We start from the raw sequence: 15,722 nt of genomic DNA, 5'->3' as shown, positions 1-15,722 counted from the left end.
TTTTAACCCAGATCAACAGGAACGCGCTGGGGTTGATTTTTGGGAGCGGGGAAACGGAGCAGGGTTTCATTTTGCTTTGTTTTTCCTTTCGAAGCGTGTTGCCCACAACACGACGATGTTTTAAGCCCTGCCCGGTACCCGGCCGGGTTTTCCTCTTATCCCACCGGCTAAACCGGGTTCTGGGCGCCGCTTATTCTCCATTTCACCTCCCTGCGGGTTCCAATCAAGTGCTGTTTGCTCCCTTGCAGCGCCAGGCAGGAATCGCTGCAAACAAAAGGGGCAAACAAACCAAATTCTCTTTTAGCCGTGTCCTAAGCTCGCGTCCCCAGCTCCCCCCAAAACATGTGTTAAATCAGATCGGGAAACCTGTAATTATTGTAATTGCTCTTTCTGCTCCATCCCGCCGAGCGTCAGAGCCGTCTCCCGGGCCGGCCGTTTTGCAGAGCGATTCGTCAAGGCGTCGGGTCCCCAGAAGTCGCCGCTAATGAGTTTGTCCTGTTTACGTTGGGCCCCCTGTTCTTCCGAGGGGGCTTCGGAGCTCCCCGGAGCCGGCGCGGTGACAAGTGCCAACTCGTGAAGCTCCCGGGCCCCGGCGGGATTTACGGGCCCGCTTTGTTTTCCGGGAATGCCGGCGCCGCTCGCCGGAGGGACGGAGATGGGTCAGGAAAAGTTAGGGGATGCTCTACCGCGTCTCCGAGGGGCAGGGGCGGATTTGGGGCCGGAATCGCGCGGAATCGACGCCTCTTTTGTCAAGTGGCATCTACGTGCGAGCACCTCTGCCTTCATTTATATATATATTTAACATTCATATAGAAACCCCATCATATGTGTATTTTATATTATATTATACATATAATATATTATATGTATATTATGTGGGAGCGTTTTGGAATATTCCTGGGTTTTCTGGCAGGGCTGCGTGTCCGCAGCCTAAATTCATGGCATTTTTGAAGCTCTCCTAGCAAGCAGATTCTGCACATGATGAGCGCGCACATCAATGTCCTTCTGGCCAGGCTCTGCATTCCGGAGGGCGGGAAGGAAGGGAACAGGTTAATCCCGAGCTCGGCATTCCCGCAGCTCCGGAGGGCTCCACCTGCCCTCGCGGCTCCCTGCTACCCCGTTTGCAAAGCCCGATTTGATGGAGAATTTAAAGAATCCCTGGAATATTTTTGCAGGGCTGCTCCGCAGCGTCACCTCCGCCAGCTCCCGCAGCCTTTTCCCCCCGCGAGGGAAAGGAATGACGGATAACGCGGCTGGATGCGGGAAGCGGCGCCGGCTCCGAGCGCCTTTCTCCCCGATCCGCAGGGAATGGTGCGGGAAGCGGCTCGCTTCCTGCCGCGGCCCCAATGTGCTTCCCATTAGGCACGAGCGGCCTTTACGAGGTGCCGCTGCATTCCCTTTCCCCCTCTTTTTCCTTCTTTTTTGAAATCCCGATTTAATTTTCAAGGCGCCTCCTGCTTCGCCCCGTGTCCTTTTCCAGCCCCGGCCGCGCTGGCGCTCCCATTCCCAGATTTCCACAATGCAAGGTGCTTCCTTGCCCAATTCCGCAGCAAGCCTCCCCAAAACCAGCTGCAGGGCATCATATATGCAAGCCTTAAATATATATATATATTTTTAAGCCCAAATGCTGCATTCCTTGATGGCTTCCTATTGAACCAAACCTGTGGATGCAACGTGCATAAACCCCCCATGCATCTTCTTTATTCGAAGGGATTTGCAGCCTCCCATTGGAGACGTGCATTCCCTGGAGCCCATTCCCGAATATCCCAGCGTCCCGGGCCGGGTGCCCTCCCTGCTCCGAAGCGGAGCGCGTCTTCCATAGGGGCAGGACGCAATTAAAAATACATTTCTATGCAATAATTAGGGCGTTGGGGTCGTGCCGGGCGCTTCTCTTTCAGCTCCCACCACGGCCGCTTCCTCTTATGCAAATCCCGCTTTAAACTTAGAAATGGCAATTTGCATTAATATTTTGGTTTCGTGTAGCCGGCTATTGCGGCGCAAAAACAAGTGCATTTTAATGAGCGCTTGGCAGAACGTTAAAAAAAGATACGGTGCTCATTAAATCCTATTCTATGAAATGCAGGAGTTTGGTGCCAAAAGTCATTAGGATAAAATATAACGCGAGCGGAGCCGGCGTCGGAGCGCTGCGGACACGCGGGAAGTGCGAAGCTCCGGCATCGCAGCCTGCAAACTCCTCTTTTGTGCTAAAATGGGAACAGGGGGGACTTGTAGCCTTTTCCAAGCCAGTTTTAGTGTCCTTGGGCCACGTCTTGGCCTGTCTGACTTGTCCCTTCCGGGTCCCTTCTCTCCGACGCTGCAGCTTTTTGGAAAGCAAATTCCAAAGCTTTGGCTCCCCAGGCGGGTTCGGAGCCTGGCTTTGCCGTCGGTGCATCCCGGAAGGAGCGTTTTGCGGGAATAACGGCGGGATAATGGGGAAGACGGGCTGCAGCGCGCGTGCCTGTGGCCCTGGGAGCTTGAGCTCTCTCTAGCAGGGCAAAACCCACTTTATATATATCCAAAATATCCATATTTTATATAGACATATGCGCATGCGTGTTGTGTGCGTGTGTATATATATAATTATATATTTTATAAACAGATATGCACACACTTACATGCACATGTATTAGTATATGCAATAATGTGTGTTATACATATATGCATATGTGCAGTTTTATCCTATATGAGAAATTATATGGATTATATATCATTGTGCATGTGTATTTGGGTGTGTAGGGCATGATATATGTAATTTGATATATAACATAATTGCTTATACACATACAATGTATAGAACCGCTCCCCCCTGGGGACCCCTTTGGATCCGCGCGGATCCCGGATGCGGAGCGGGAGGGCGAGGACAGGGTTAACCCGGCTCCCTCCGAAGCCTCCGAGACTTTTCCTGGCCTAATGTAGCTTAATTAGCGGTCAATTAAAACGGAAGGTTGCGGGGCCGGGCGCTTTGATGGCGCTGGCGCGCTCCCCGCTCCGACTCGCCACCATCTTGAACCCATTTGGGAGCAGCAGTGTAAACAAGTTTCAAACTGGTTCTTTTATAAGGAGTCAGCAGGCTCGGAGGGCTGCGGTCGCTTTTTTCCCCCTTTTTTTTCCCTTTTTTTTAAAAAACTTCTGGAGGCGGCGATTCAAAGCCGGCCTAACTGGAAGCAGCACCGTTAAGCAGAACGTGCCTCTTCCTGCTTTCGCTTCTGCTCCTCGTCTCTGCTTAATAATAATAACATTTCGGTGCCCGGAGTCGTGCTCGGCACCGGTATTCCATAGGGAAGGAAGGCCCTGCAGGTGCCGGCGGCTCCGGCCACGCTCCGATGGTCCCTGCGCCGCCGGATCCGCTTCCCGTCGGGAATGACTCCGTCCTCGTCCCTTTCATCAACAAGAGGGTGGAAATGATCGTCCTAAACGATAACGAAGCCCAAATTTCCATCTCTTGACAGAAAGTGTTCCTAGTGAATGTGCCTCTCAGCCTTCCCGCATGCCTTCTCCCAAAAGGGCTGATTAGGATGTAATAATTGGGGCTGATAGCAGGAGGAAGACGACAATTCCATTTAATTAAAGATAATTTATTTTCCTTTAACTTGGTGATGTCCCACATGAATAAGAGTAGATTTAGCAGCGAGATTTATTAATGGGTCCTGACATCTCTGCTGACATAAAAAGCAAACATTTTCCTTCCTCCGTGTTTTCACTGGGGCTCAGCACCTGATGCTGCCGTCACCCGCCGGGATGGGGACACGGCAGGGGCTCATGGTTCGTTGCTTGAGGCAGCTCTGAGATGCTGAGGTTGGATCGGGATCCGGTTCTTCCTAAAAAACCAGCCTGCGGGAATGTGGCAAACGGTTTGGGCCTGTTTCCCTTCTTCATGGGAACATCTCCTTCCACCCAAGGAGCGCTCGGATGTCTCCGCGTCCCTCATCCCGCAGGACCGTCCGTGTCCCGCCAACCCTCCTGCTCATCCCTCATCCCAGGCTTTCCGCTGCCGCCTGACGTAGCCCCATGAGCTGGATCCAAAGCAAAGGGATCAGATCTAATTAATTGCTTTAAAGTATTTGCTCGCACTGTGCTAGGTGGGTAACGACCAGAGCCACGGCGAGATTGCAGGATTGAGGCTCTTGGCTTTGCGGAGAAATTTGGGAGGAAAAATACGGGCAGATGTCTGATGCATTCACTGTCTCTGCATGTATTTGTAAACAGAGCCCAGAAAAGGAAAACACAGAAAATGGCTCTCAGGAATGCAGCGGAGAGAAGGAAAGTTAGGGAGCGGATCCAGAAGAGAAGGAAAATGCACCAAGGAGGCCTCTTCCTTCCCTCCGCTTCCTTCGGGAATTCCGCTCCTCACCCGCTCTCCCACCTTCTCCTTTGCTCCTGCTTCTTCCCGTTTTTCCCCCCAAACCCACTGGAAATGGCTCCGATCCAGCAGACCCTATGGTGACACCCGGCGTCACCTGCCGTCTCCCGCATCCCAATGGGAACGGGAAGGACCGCGTTCCTTCCCGCGCCGCATCGGGAGCCGTCCGGGAAAGCTGCCTGGGAAAGACAAATGGCAGAAAGAAATCGGAGCCGGAGCAGAAAATCTGCAGCTCCTCTGATGTGCGGCTTGCTTTTTGGGAATGTATATTATTGCACAGGGATGACATAATATTGTAAGGTTTTTTTTTTTTTGCGCTTTTTTGCTTTAATTCGGTTGACCCTTTTTTAACTCCAGGCGTTCACATGATGCCGCCCCATCTGGAAAGTATTTCACCCGAGCGGGATCTGCAGCCTCGGAGGATGGGATGGGGCGGGAAGAGGGAGAAAGGAAAGGCCGGGAAGGCCGCTCGCGTTCCGGGCTCGTGTCCCTGCTCCGGGGTGATTCCCGGCGGATGGAGCGAGCGGGGGGGAATCTGGGCCGCGCTGGCCCCCTTTGCAGCCGCCTTTGCCCCTCGCTGCATCCCGGGGGATTTTTCCCGGATTTTTCCCCGCCGGGGCTCGCACCTGCAGGCGATCCCGGCGCGCCGGGGCCCTCCGGCGCGGGCAGCATCGGGAAGCGCCGACATCTGGTGCGCGGGGCCGCCGCTTCCGCGCCTTTCATCGGCCCCCGCGCATGTGGCTCCGCTTAGGGAGCCGCCGCCGGGAGCAGCCGCTCCGAGCGGGATCACGGGAGCCCCGTTCCCGGGGGTTGGAATTTGGAAGGGGTGCAGGGTGGCCCCGCTCCGTGCCCCGGTCCCCAGGGATGCTCCCGAGGTCCCCGCGGAGCCGGTGGCTTCAGGCTCTGCTGTCCCCAACGCTGCTGGTGGCCCTTCCCCTTTGGTGATGCCCCTCCGCTTCCATGGATGCTCTCCCGGAGATCTTCAATCCCGAGCGCCTTCGGCAGGGCTTTGGGTGGATATCCCTGGTGTGGGAAACCCTGGAATGGGAATGGCCATGGGAACAGGGCACCCTGGCTCCATGCATGGAATGGGCATGGGAATCCCGGCTCCATGCACGGCATGGGTGCAGGAGGCACCAGCGCGGCGCACGTGGGGTGAATAATATGCTTTAAAAAAGCAATAACATGTTTGTTTTGTGGAACAAGGGCACGAGGAGATGCTGGCAGGTTAACGCGTCGCGTGTCCGTGCAATTGGCCGGTTATTCCCTGTTGTGGACGCGGCCATCCCTGGGATACCCCGGGAGAAGCAACCTGCGGAATTTCGCGGGAGAGGGACCTCCATGGCGCCATGAAAACCGTGGTGTGATAAAAACCTGGCAGTGCCGAATATTTAACCAAAATGCTGGCTCTTCTGAAGGGAATACGGGATCTGAGAAGCGGCGCGCCGGGGAGATGCTCCCGGTGCCGGCGGCTCCCGGCGGAGCGGGCTCCCTGCCAGCTCCGCAAAATGGAGGCAGGAAGGGATCCATTTTCATCGGGAGCTCTTCCCGACCATCTGGAGAGCGCGGAATTCCGCGGAGCGCCGAGAGGCGTCGGAGAGGGGATCCGTTAAACGGCACCCGTGCCCTCCCCGTGGCAAGAAATGCCCGGGCTGCTTTGTGCAGGGAAGGAGCTGGGAATTCGGGAATTCGATATCCCAAGATACCTTTATAATTTTCACTCTTCCTGATAATGCCATTTTCTAAATATCCTTTTTTTTTCCTTTTTCTCGGTGGGGGAAGCGATGACTCGGACGTCCTTGCGCCGCTTTGGGTGTTGTTCTTGGATGTGTGAAGTCTGCCCGCTTCCATTTAGGAAAATCAGCATTGTCTCGAGTTCTGCTTTATTTTTGGCTCCTTAATGCGCAGGCAGGAACATATGTGCGCCCGCTTATTCGTTTTATTTACAGAAATACCTCCTTTGACAAACACCTTGCAAATACCCTTGTTTAAAGCTGGAAAATGTCAGGCCGGAGTTTCTTTTGAAGCTTAAAATTTATTTTCTAGTCACACATGTACCGGGGGTTTTGTGTTCTGAGAGAAGAATTATGTAGTGTTGCGAACTGATTTATACCGAGCAAGGTAAAAACTCAATATTTCTTCCCTGCTCCCTGCTAAAGGCGTCCTAAATGAGCCTTTTTTTCCTCAGGTTTATGCCCCGTCAGCAAGCACTGCCGACTACAATAGGGATTCACCAGGTTATCCATCCTCAAAACCAGCAGCCAGCACTTTTCCCAGCTCCTTCTTCATGCAAGGTAAGACGCCGCTTTCAAAAAAAAAAGCAATCTCTTTTGCATACATTTCCCGGGTTTCTATTTGGGAATATCATCCCGCGCTCCGCAGCATTTCCATGAAAATGAAGAGCTGGAAGTTTGAGCATTATGTCCCCAAACACCTTGTTTGGATCCTGCAGTGGAACGGGATAAGGAAGAGCTCGCCAGGTCCTTATCGTTTGGGTTCCTGGGAGCAGTTTTTTCAGCGTGTGTGTGCACATATATTATTACAAAATGCACCCGAAATCATGCACGTGCTTTCTGCAGTGTTGTTCTTATGCCAACAAGAAAGATTTTAGCTTCTGTAAAGCATGCAGAGCTGTGCAGCTACATGTCGCCTATAGAACTGCTGCGACCTTGTAAAAATTAATTAAAAATTAAGAGCATAGTTGCTCACATTCGAGAGGGAGTTAGTCGTCGGTATGTGCTCACTGTTGCATTCCTTGCAAGGATTGCATGCAGGTAAGATGAAATTCCACCTAACTTGGAGAATAAAATTCCAAGGGTTTGGAAGCATCCACCTGGAATGAGTCCACGCAGCTTTTGCCACGTTTAGGGCACAATAATTAGCTTTTAATTGCTTATGCATGCACTCAGCTTTGGGTGGACAAGTGGTTCAGGAGGGTGAAGCATCCGCAGGGCGAGGGATGAGGTTCTCGAATTCCCGATTCCCACCCTGGAGGAGCTCTTGATCCATGGGCTGCCACGTCCCCGCGGGGTCATTGGGGACCAAAAGGGGTCCCCAAATAGCTAGTTAAATGCAAAATGCCCAGGGAGCTCTCTGTGTTGCAGATGGCCATCACAGCAGCGACCCGTGGAGCTCCTCCAGCGGGATGAACCAGCCTGGCTACGGAGGGATGCTGGGCAACTCGTCGCACATCCCGCAGTCCAGCAGCTACTGCAGCCTGCACCCCCACGAGCGCCTGGTACGACGGCACGCGGCGGGATGCGCCGGGTGGCCCTGGGGGGCATCGCTGTGTCCCCATGGCCCGGCACTGAGGCGCTGTGCGGGCATCCCTGTGTGTGCTGGGACATCCTTGTGTGTGCTGGGACATCCCCGTGTGTGCTGGGACCATCCCTGTGTGTGCTGGGACCATCCCTGTGTGTGCTGGGACATCCCTGTGTGTGCTGGGACATCCTTGTGTGTGCTGGGACATCCCCGTGTGTGCTGGGACCATCCCTGTGTGTGCTGGGACCATCCCTGTGTGTGCTGGGACATCCCCGTGTGTGCTGGGACCATCCCTGTGTGCTGGGACCATCCCTGTGTGTGCTGGGACATCCATGTGTGTGCTGGGACCATCCCTGTGTGTGCTGGGACATCCCCGTGTGTGCTGGGACCATTCCTGTGTGTGCTGGGACCATCCCTGTGTGTGCTGGGACATCCCCGTGTGTGCTGGGACCATCCCTGTGTGCTGGGACCATCCCTGTGTGTGCTGGGACATCCATGTGTGTGCTGGGACCATCCCTGTGTGTGCTGGGACATCCATGTGTGTGCTGGGACCATCCCTGTGTGCTGGGACCATCCCTGTGTGTGCTGGGACCATCCCTGTGTGTGCTGGGACATCCTTGTGTGTGCTGGGACCATCCTAGTGTGTGCCGGGACATCCCTGTGTGTGCTGGGACATCCCTGTGTGTGCTGGGACCATCCCTGTGTGTGCTGGGACATCCCTGTGTGCTGGGACATCCTTGTGTGTGCTGGGACATCCCTGTGTGTGCTGGGACCATCCCTGTGTGTGCTGGGACATCCCTGTGTGTGCTGGGACATCCTAGTGTGTGCTGGGACCATCCCTGCGTGTGCTGGGACATCCCTGTGTGTGCTGGGACCATCCTAGTGTGTGCTGGGACATCCATGTGTGTGCTGGGACCATCCTAGTGTGTGCTGGGACATCCCTGTGTGTGCTGGGACATCCCTGTGTGTGCTGGGACCATCCCTGTGTGTGCTGGGACATCCCTGTGTGTGCTGGGACATCCCTGTGTGTGCTGGGAAATCCTAGTGTGTGCTGGGACCATCCCTGTATGTGCTGGGACCATCCCTGTGTGTGCTGGGGCATCCCTGTGTGTGCTGGGACCATTCCTGCGTGTGCTGGGACCATCCCTGTGTGTGCTGGGGCATCCTAGTGTGTGCTGGGACATCCTAGTGTGTGCTGGGACCATCCCTGTGTGCTGGGACCATCCCTGTGTGTGCTGGGACATCCTAGTGTGTGCTGGGACCATCCCTGTGTGTGCTGGGACATCCTTGTGTGTGCTGGGGCATCCTAGTGTGTGCTGGGACATCCCTGTGTGTGCTGGGACATCCCTGTGTGTGCTGGGACCATCCCTGTGTGTGCTGGGGCGTCCTTGTGTGTGCTGGGGCGTCCTTGTGTGTGCTGGGACATCCTTGTGTGTGCTGGGACATCCCTGTGTGTGCTGGGAAATCCTAGTGTGTGCTGGGACCATCCCTGTATGTGCTGGGACCATCCCTGTGTGTGCTGGGGCATCCCTGTGTGTGCTGGGACATCCCTGTGTGTGCTGGGACATCCTTGTGTGTGCTGGGGCATCCTAGTGTGTGCTGGGACATCCTTGTGTGTGCTGGGACATCCCTGTGTGTGCTGGGACATCCTTGTGTGTGCTGGGACCATCCTAGTGTGTGCTGGGACCATCCTAGTGTGTGCTGGGACATCCCTGTGTGTGCTGGGACCATCCCTGCGTGTGCTGGGACCATCCCTGTGTGTGCTGGGACATCCATGTGTGTGCTGGGACATCCCTGCGTGTGCTGGGACCATCCCTGCGTGTGCTGGGACATCCCTGTGTGTGCTGGGACATCCATGTGTGTGCTGGGACCATCCTAGTGTGTGCTGGGACATCCCTGTGTGTGCTGGGACATCCCTGTGTGTGCTGGGACATCCCTGTGTGTGCTGGGACCATCCTAGTGTGTGCTGGGACATCCATGTGTGTGCTGGGACATCCTTGTGTGTGCTGGGACATCCCTGTGTGTGCTGGGACATCCTTGTGTGTGCTGGGACCATCCTAGTGTGTGCTGGGACATCCCTGCGTGTGCTGGGACCATCCCTGTGTGTGCTGGGACCATCCCTGTGTGTGCTGGGACATCCTTGTGTGTGCTGGGGCATCCCTGTGTGTGCTGGGACCATCCTAGTGTGTGCTGGGACATCCCTGCGTGTGCTGGGACCATCCCTGTGTGTGCTGGGACCATCCCTGTGTGTGCTGGGACATCCCTGTGTGTGCTGGGACATCCTAGTGTGTGCTGGGACATCCTAGTGTGTGCTGGGACCATCCCTGTGTGTGCTGGGACATCCTTGTGTGTGCTGGGACAACCCCGTGTGTGCTGGGACCATCCCTGTGTGCTGGGACCATCCCTGTGTGTGCTGGGACATCCCTGTGTGTGCTGGGACATCCCCGTGTGTGCTGGGACCATCCCTGTGTGTGCTGGGACATCCTAGTGTGTGCTGTGACATCCTAGTGTGTGCTGGGACATCCCTGTGTGTGCTGGGACATCCCTGTGTGTGCTGGGACCATCCTAGTGTGTGCTGGGACATCCTAGTGTGTGCTGGGACATCCCTGTGTGTGCTGGGACATCCCTGTGTGTGCTGGGACCATCCTAGTGTGTGCTGGGACATCCTAGTGTGTGCTGGGACATCCCTGTGTGTGCTGGGACATCCTAGTGTGTGCTGGGACCATCCCTGTGTGTGCTGGGACATCCTTGTGTGTGCTGGGGCATCCCTGTGTGTGCTGGGACATCCCTGTGTGTGCTGGGACATCCTAGTGTGTGCTGGGACATCCTAGTGTGTGCTGGGACCATCCCTGTGTGCTGGGACCATCCCTGTGTGTGCTGGGACATCCTAGTGTGTGCTGGGACCATCCCTGTGTGTGCTGGGACATCCTTGTGTGTGCTGGGGCATCCCTGTGTGTGCTGGGACATCCCTGTGTGTGCTGGGACCATCCCTGTGTGTGCTGGGACCATCCCTGCATGTGCTGGGACATCCTAGTGTGTGCTGGGACATCCTAGTGTGTGCTGGGACCATCCCTGTGTGTGCTGGGGCATCCCTGTGTGCTGGGACATCCCTGTGTGTGCTGGGGCATCCCTGTGTGTGCTGGGGCATCCCTGTGTGTGCTGGGACCATCCCTGTGTGTGCTGGGACATCCCCGTGTGTGCTGGGACATCCTAGTGTGTGCTGGGACATCCTTGTGTGTGCTGGGACATCCCTGTGTGCTGGGACATCCGTGTGTGTGCTGGGACATCCGTGTGTGTGCTGGGACATCCCTGTGTGCTGGGACATCCCTGTGTGTGCTGGGACCATCCCTGTGTGTGCTGGGACATCCCTGTGTGTGCTGGGACATCCCTGTGTGCTGGGACATCCCTGTGTGTGCTGGGACATCCTTGTGTGTGCTAGGACATCCCTAGTTTGTGTTCATGCATCCTTGCTGGTGCTGGGACATCCTTGCACGCAGTCAGTGGCACGTGTCCTTTAGGAACAGAATCAAATTGGAATGAAATCCGTCTCGAGCAGAGCTGAGGGCTCAGTTGGCTACAGAGCAGTGATGCTGCATTGCATCCGTTCAGTGTTTTGGGAGAGGGCTGGTTGTTTTGGTTGCTTTTTATTTGCTGAAGGAGGAGGTAAAGAACAGACTGCTAAAATGGAAGGCATTTTCCTCAAAATGCATGCAATTTTACGAGCAGCATTTTCCCATTTCCCACTTCTGGAAGAGCATTGAAGAAGAGAGTAAGAAGTAGTGCTGGTTTTAAGGGAGGAGGCAAATGCTTTAAAGTTTAGCAGAAACTTCCTTTGAGGAATTAGGAAAAAAAAATAAATTCAGTTTTGCAAACTGAGAATTAATTTGCAAAACAAATTTTTCGAAATCTCAAATGTAATGAGGTTAGCGCAGTGCTATGTAACGCTAATAGGAAGTCAAAAGCAAAAGGAATTGCCTCAAAAACTGCTTAATCATGTCCTTATAAAATGGCATAATTAGGGCACTAAGCAAATTTAACACTGCTCTGAAGCGACAAGCATATATTATAAAATCGAGCATACCTTTAAAACCCAATTTAATCGAATTTATCTCCGCTGATACCCATTCATCAGAATTAGGGGGCATTTGCATGGCAGGAATTCAGGGGAGAGCTAAGACTACCGAGGGCCTTCAGCGTGCAAGCCGGGAAACTTGGAATTTCCTTTAAGTGTGCCTGGATTCCAGCTTCCCTGTACCCATCCCGGTTTTCCAGGTTTTCCTGGGAGGTGGCGGTGCTGATTATTTTTGCTTTTGCAGCCGTGTTCGCAGTGGCCCAAACAGAGGCTTTGCATGCAAAGGGCAATCCGCAGATCCCGTGGTTTTTTCCCCTAAAATGTTTGGCAATAGCGTTGGGATTTCTTCCCCGGGGAAAGGAGGGAATCACGAGATGCTGCTTCATGGAGCAAAGTTTAGCCAGGGTGGGAATGCTGGGATGGCCGAAGCCTTTGCTGCTTCCCGCACCCCCGTTCCCGACACATCCCGCTCGTCCGTGCAATTCCAGCCGCTTGGATTCAGGGCCGGAGGCCTGGGGCGCTTTAGACGTGAGTCAAAGCCTCAGATCTTCGGGCAGGGTTGGCAGCGGCTTTTTCATGGGTAGGAAAAGCAGAGTTTGGCTCGTGTTGACGTTTTTGGCGAAAACTTCCAAATATCCTGTAACTTGGTCCTTAAGTAAGAGAAAATCCTGCCAAATTAAATAACGCCGATGAGGGAAAAGAGACTTTTTAGCCATCTTGATGTGAAGCACCTAGGGAGCCAGAGGGTGCAGGGGGATGTTGCATTACAGGGTCTTGCTTCAGTTATTGGTATCTATTTCCAAGCCTCTATTTCCAAGCCTCTATTTCCCGTCCGGGCCACCCTTGGACATGGTTGAAACATTCCCATCCTTTTCTTTTCCCTGCCTTTCCGCAGAGCTACCCATCGCACTCCTCCGCAGACATCAACTCCAGTCTTCCTCCGATGTCCACGTTCCACCGCAGCGGCACCAACCATTACAGCGCGTCCTCTTGCACACCGCCGGCCAACGGCACCGACAGCATCATGGGTGAGTGCGTTCCCGGCGTTCCCGGCGTTCCCGGCGCTCCGGACCCCGCTCCCGGCACCCCAGCGCTGCCGGCGAGCTGCAGAGGGGCAGGGAAAGGCTGCTGCTTGCCTCAAGAGGTCTAGGAAAATGGGAAAAGCTCCGCAAAATAAATCCTTTGGGGATGGCCTTTGCCTCCCTTGCCTTATGCACACACTGCTGCTTGGAGGCTCAATATAAAAACACAATATTCCACTCAGGGAAGTGCTCCCTTTCCGAATTTGCCCGGGCTATATCAAGTGCCTGATCCGGCTGCTTTTGGAGTCTAATTTTATTATCTTTAGGCGTTTAATCACCGGCGGGGCCCTGTGAAGTGATACCTCCCTTCGCCGCCGCAACGCCCCTTCCCTTCAATTCTTGACTTGCTTCTCACATTGCCAGGAAGGGGACCAGGGCATCGTGTCCTTCTTTTCCTGCCCTTCCTGCCCTAACACCCTCACCAAATTACCAGCACACATCTGTAGGCTCCCCTAAATATTTGGCAAATCCCGCCTTAAATGCAGGGAATAAAGGCATACTGCTTTGCCTGTATCTCAAAGAACAAATAAAGCTAATGAAATAATTGGGAAATAGGGAACACAGCATTTGCCACATGTTTCAGATTACACACATGATTCTGGATTGAATGACTGCGAGCAGGACTAATGCACTAAGAATGGAGGGTGGGTTCAAGCATTAACACATGGGCATCATATTTTGCAAGGGCTCTGAACAAAGAAGAAACTAAATACAGTCTCTTCTTAATTTATCACTGTCTGGGAAAAACGTATCCCCTTGCAGTGTAGTATTTCTGTGCTCAATCTTGCCATTCCATTGAGAATTCTTCCTTTCCAGTGTATTACTTTTCCTGTGTGTGTGACACGGAAATCACTCTCTCTCTTTCTCAAAAGGAGCCTAATAGAGTCAAATTTAACTCATCCTTTTTTTTCATTTTTCCAACACTTCCATAGAAGCCTTGCAGATAATATTTAGGGATGCAGGATTTTGCAGCGGGCTGGAAGCAGGTAGCAGTTTCAACAGGGGAAACCTGTTCTTCTACCCAGCAGTGCCAGTTCCTCGGAATTTGGGAGGATTCCAACTAGGAATAGCGAGCTGGTGGGAGTTTTTCCACTCTCCTTTACCTAGAAACCTCCCTTCCAGGCTGCTGTTGTAGAAAGCTCCATTGCAGCAGAGCAGCAGGAGCTCGTGCTAGAATTTAAACTCTAAAAACTCTGCCTGGAATCTCTAATAGATGGCTCCAACCTACCAGTTCCACCAGATACTTCCCTAGATATAATTATACTCAAGATTCCTGGGAGTTTATTCCATAATTTTAAGATTTACAGGCAGAATTGCAGCAGTACCACGTGAGAAGGGCCTCGTTGAGGCCGTTTTCCTCCCAAAGCATGAGGAAGCTTCACGGGTAGCGCGGAGCCATCGCGACGCCGCAGCCTTCCACGGTGCCTCGGGCACATTAATAGCTCGGTGAGTGGGAGAGCAGCTCGAAATTAGAATTCCCAGCTCGTGTGAGGCATTTCCAAGCCCCGTTTTGCGGCGGGGGAGTCCTGTTTCCAAGGAATCTCTCCGGTGTGTCCCAACAAACCTCGCCGATGCGTTGGAGAGCTGTCCTCCGAACGCCTGGAGATGGTTGGGTAGGTGGATGTGCTCACCTGCATGTGGTTGTCTCCTGCCTCAGAGCTCTGCTCCTCATTCTCTTATTAATCAAAACCTTTCTGGAAGTCTGCGTTGGACTACTTCGACTCAATTAAGCCCAGGCCGGAAATGTTTTGGATAAACTGTCCCCTTCCAAATTGGAGCGGGTTTCGTAGCGTTCCTTGCGCTAAGTTGTTCAGAATGTTTTGCAGAAGAACTTCAAAGCAGCTGTCCTGCTTCAGCCCCAGAGCTCCTCTTCCCCACGCTCCCGTCTCCAGCAGCCTGGAAGGATTCCCTCGCAAGGAACGGAAAACCGGAGCAAGGATATGCGGTGTTTTCCCAGCTCAGGAGCTGGCTGAGCTGGTTGGAATTAGGAGGATTGGAGAACCTCAGGCTCCTTCTTCTCCATGAGCTGATCCGCTCTCTCCTTGGACGGAGCTCGCGGCATCCCCGGCATCGCATGCGGACGCATCCGTAGAGTCACCAAATCATTGTGATTGCAAAAGACCCTCAAGACCATCAAGTCCAACCATAAAGACCATCAGGTCCAACCATAAAGACCATCAGGTCCAACCAAGCGCAGTCTGCGCCAGACCCGGCTCTTCCCAGCTTTCCTGGAGTGCCCCAACCCAACGTGGCACTTGGCTTCATAGACTTGGGCTCCTCCAGCCTTAGGACCTGCTACAAGAGCTGCTCTCCGTGGGCAACTTTATATTTCATTATCCCTAGAATATTTTTATATATTTTTTTAATATTTTTCCCATCTCTTGATCACTTCTTAATCTGTAGAAATACCTTGCTTCCCTGTAATCTGGAGGCCATCCAGTGTATTTGAGAGCCTCTGCAGGGAGATTTGGCTGGATGCTTCCCAGGAATGCAAGCAGTGTTTGCTGCATCCCTTGTTTCTCCCCATCCCTCTGGAAGACTTAAGATTTGCCAGCTTTCCCTCCAGAAAGCAGATTCCATGGCTCTCTGCATTCGGAATTCTGGGTTTTAATGTCGCTGTCATGTTTTCTGGGAAGCATTTATTTATTTTTCGGAGCCATTTTCTCCCATTCTGGATGCTGCTTTGCAGAACGAAGCCTCTCTCCATTCGAGCTGCGGTCTAGCTGAATTTAAACAGTGTTTCACTGAAGTCAGGAGTGAAATGATGGACCAACAACTGGTAGATAAAAAGAGAAGCTCTTGCTAATATCCCACAGTCATTCCCTATGTAAAACAGCATGATCTGGTGCCTTCTGCAAGAGTGAAAGCAGACATAGAAGTTAGTTATCTCTTAAAGCAGCGAGTTGCCCTATTTAACTGGACAACAAGAAGCAAAATGTATTTTTCC

At 53.3% G+C, this 15,722-nt stretch overlaps 1 protein-coding gene across 3 annotated transcripts in view; it reads left to right on the top strand.

Annotated features, from left to right (window-relative positions):
• The window catches only part of TCF4 (transcription factor 4), a 100,203-nt gene that overhangs the window by 66,097 nt on the left and 18,384 nt on the right, over nucleotides 1–15,722 (top strand). For all 3 annotated transcript variants that reach the window (XM_088527869.1, XM_088527868.1, XM_088527867.1), the window contains 3 exons: nucleotides 6,549–6,654; nucleotides 7,465–7,598; nucleotides 12,589–12,721. In XM_088527869.1, coding sequence (XP_088383995.1) covers nucleotides 6,549–6,654; nucleotides 7,465–7,598; nucleotides 12,589–12,721 — 373 coding nt within the window. The remainder of the gene's footprint in view (nucleotides 1–6,548; nucleotides 6,655–7,464; nucleotides 7,599–12,588; nucleotides 12,722–15,722) is intronic.

The sequence above is a fragment of the Tinamus guttatus genome, unplaced genomic scaffold (assembly GCF_059628265.1).
Source record: "Tinamus guttatus ecotype Peru unplaced genomic scaffold, ASM5962826v1 Tinamus_guttatus_pri_ptg000293l, whole genome shotgun sequence".
Taxonomy (NCBI): domain Eukaryota; kingdom Metazoa; phylum Chordata; class Aves; order Tinamiformes; family Tinamidae; genus Tinamus; species Tinamus guttatus.
Note: the sequence above shows the minus strand (reverse complement) of the source record. Positions and strands in the feature narration are given on the sequence as shown.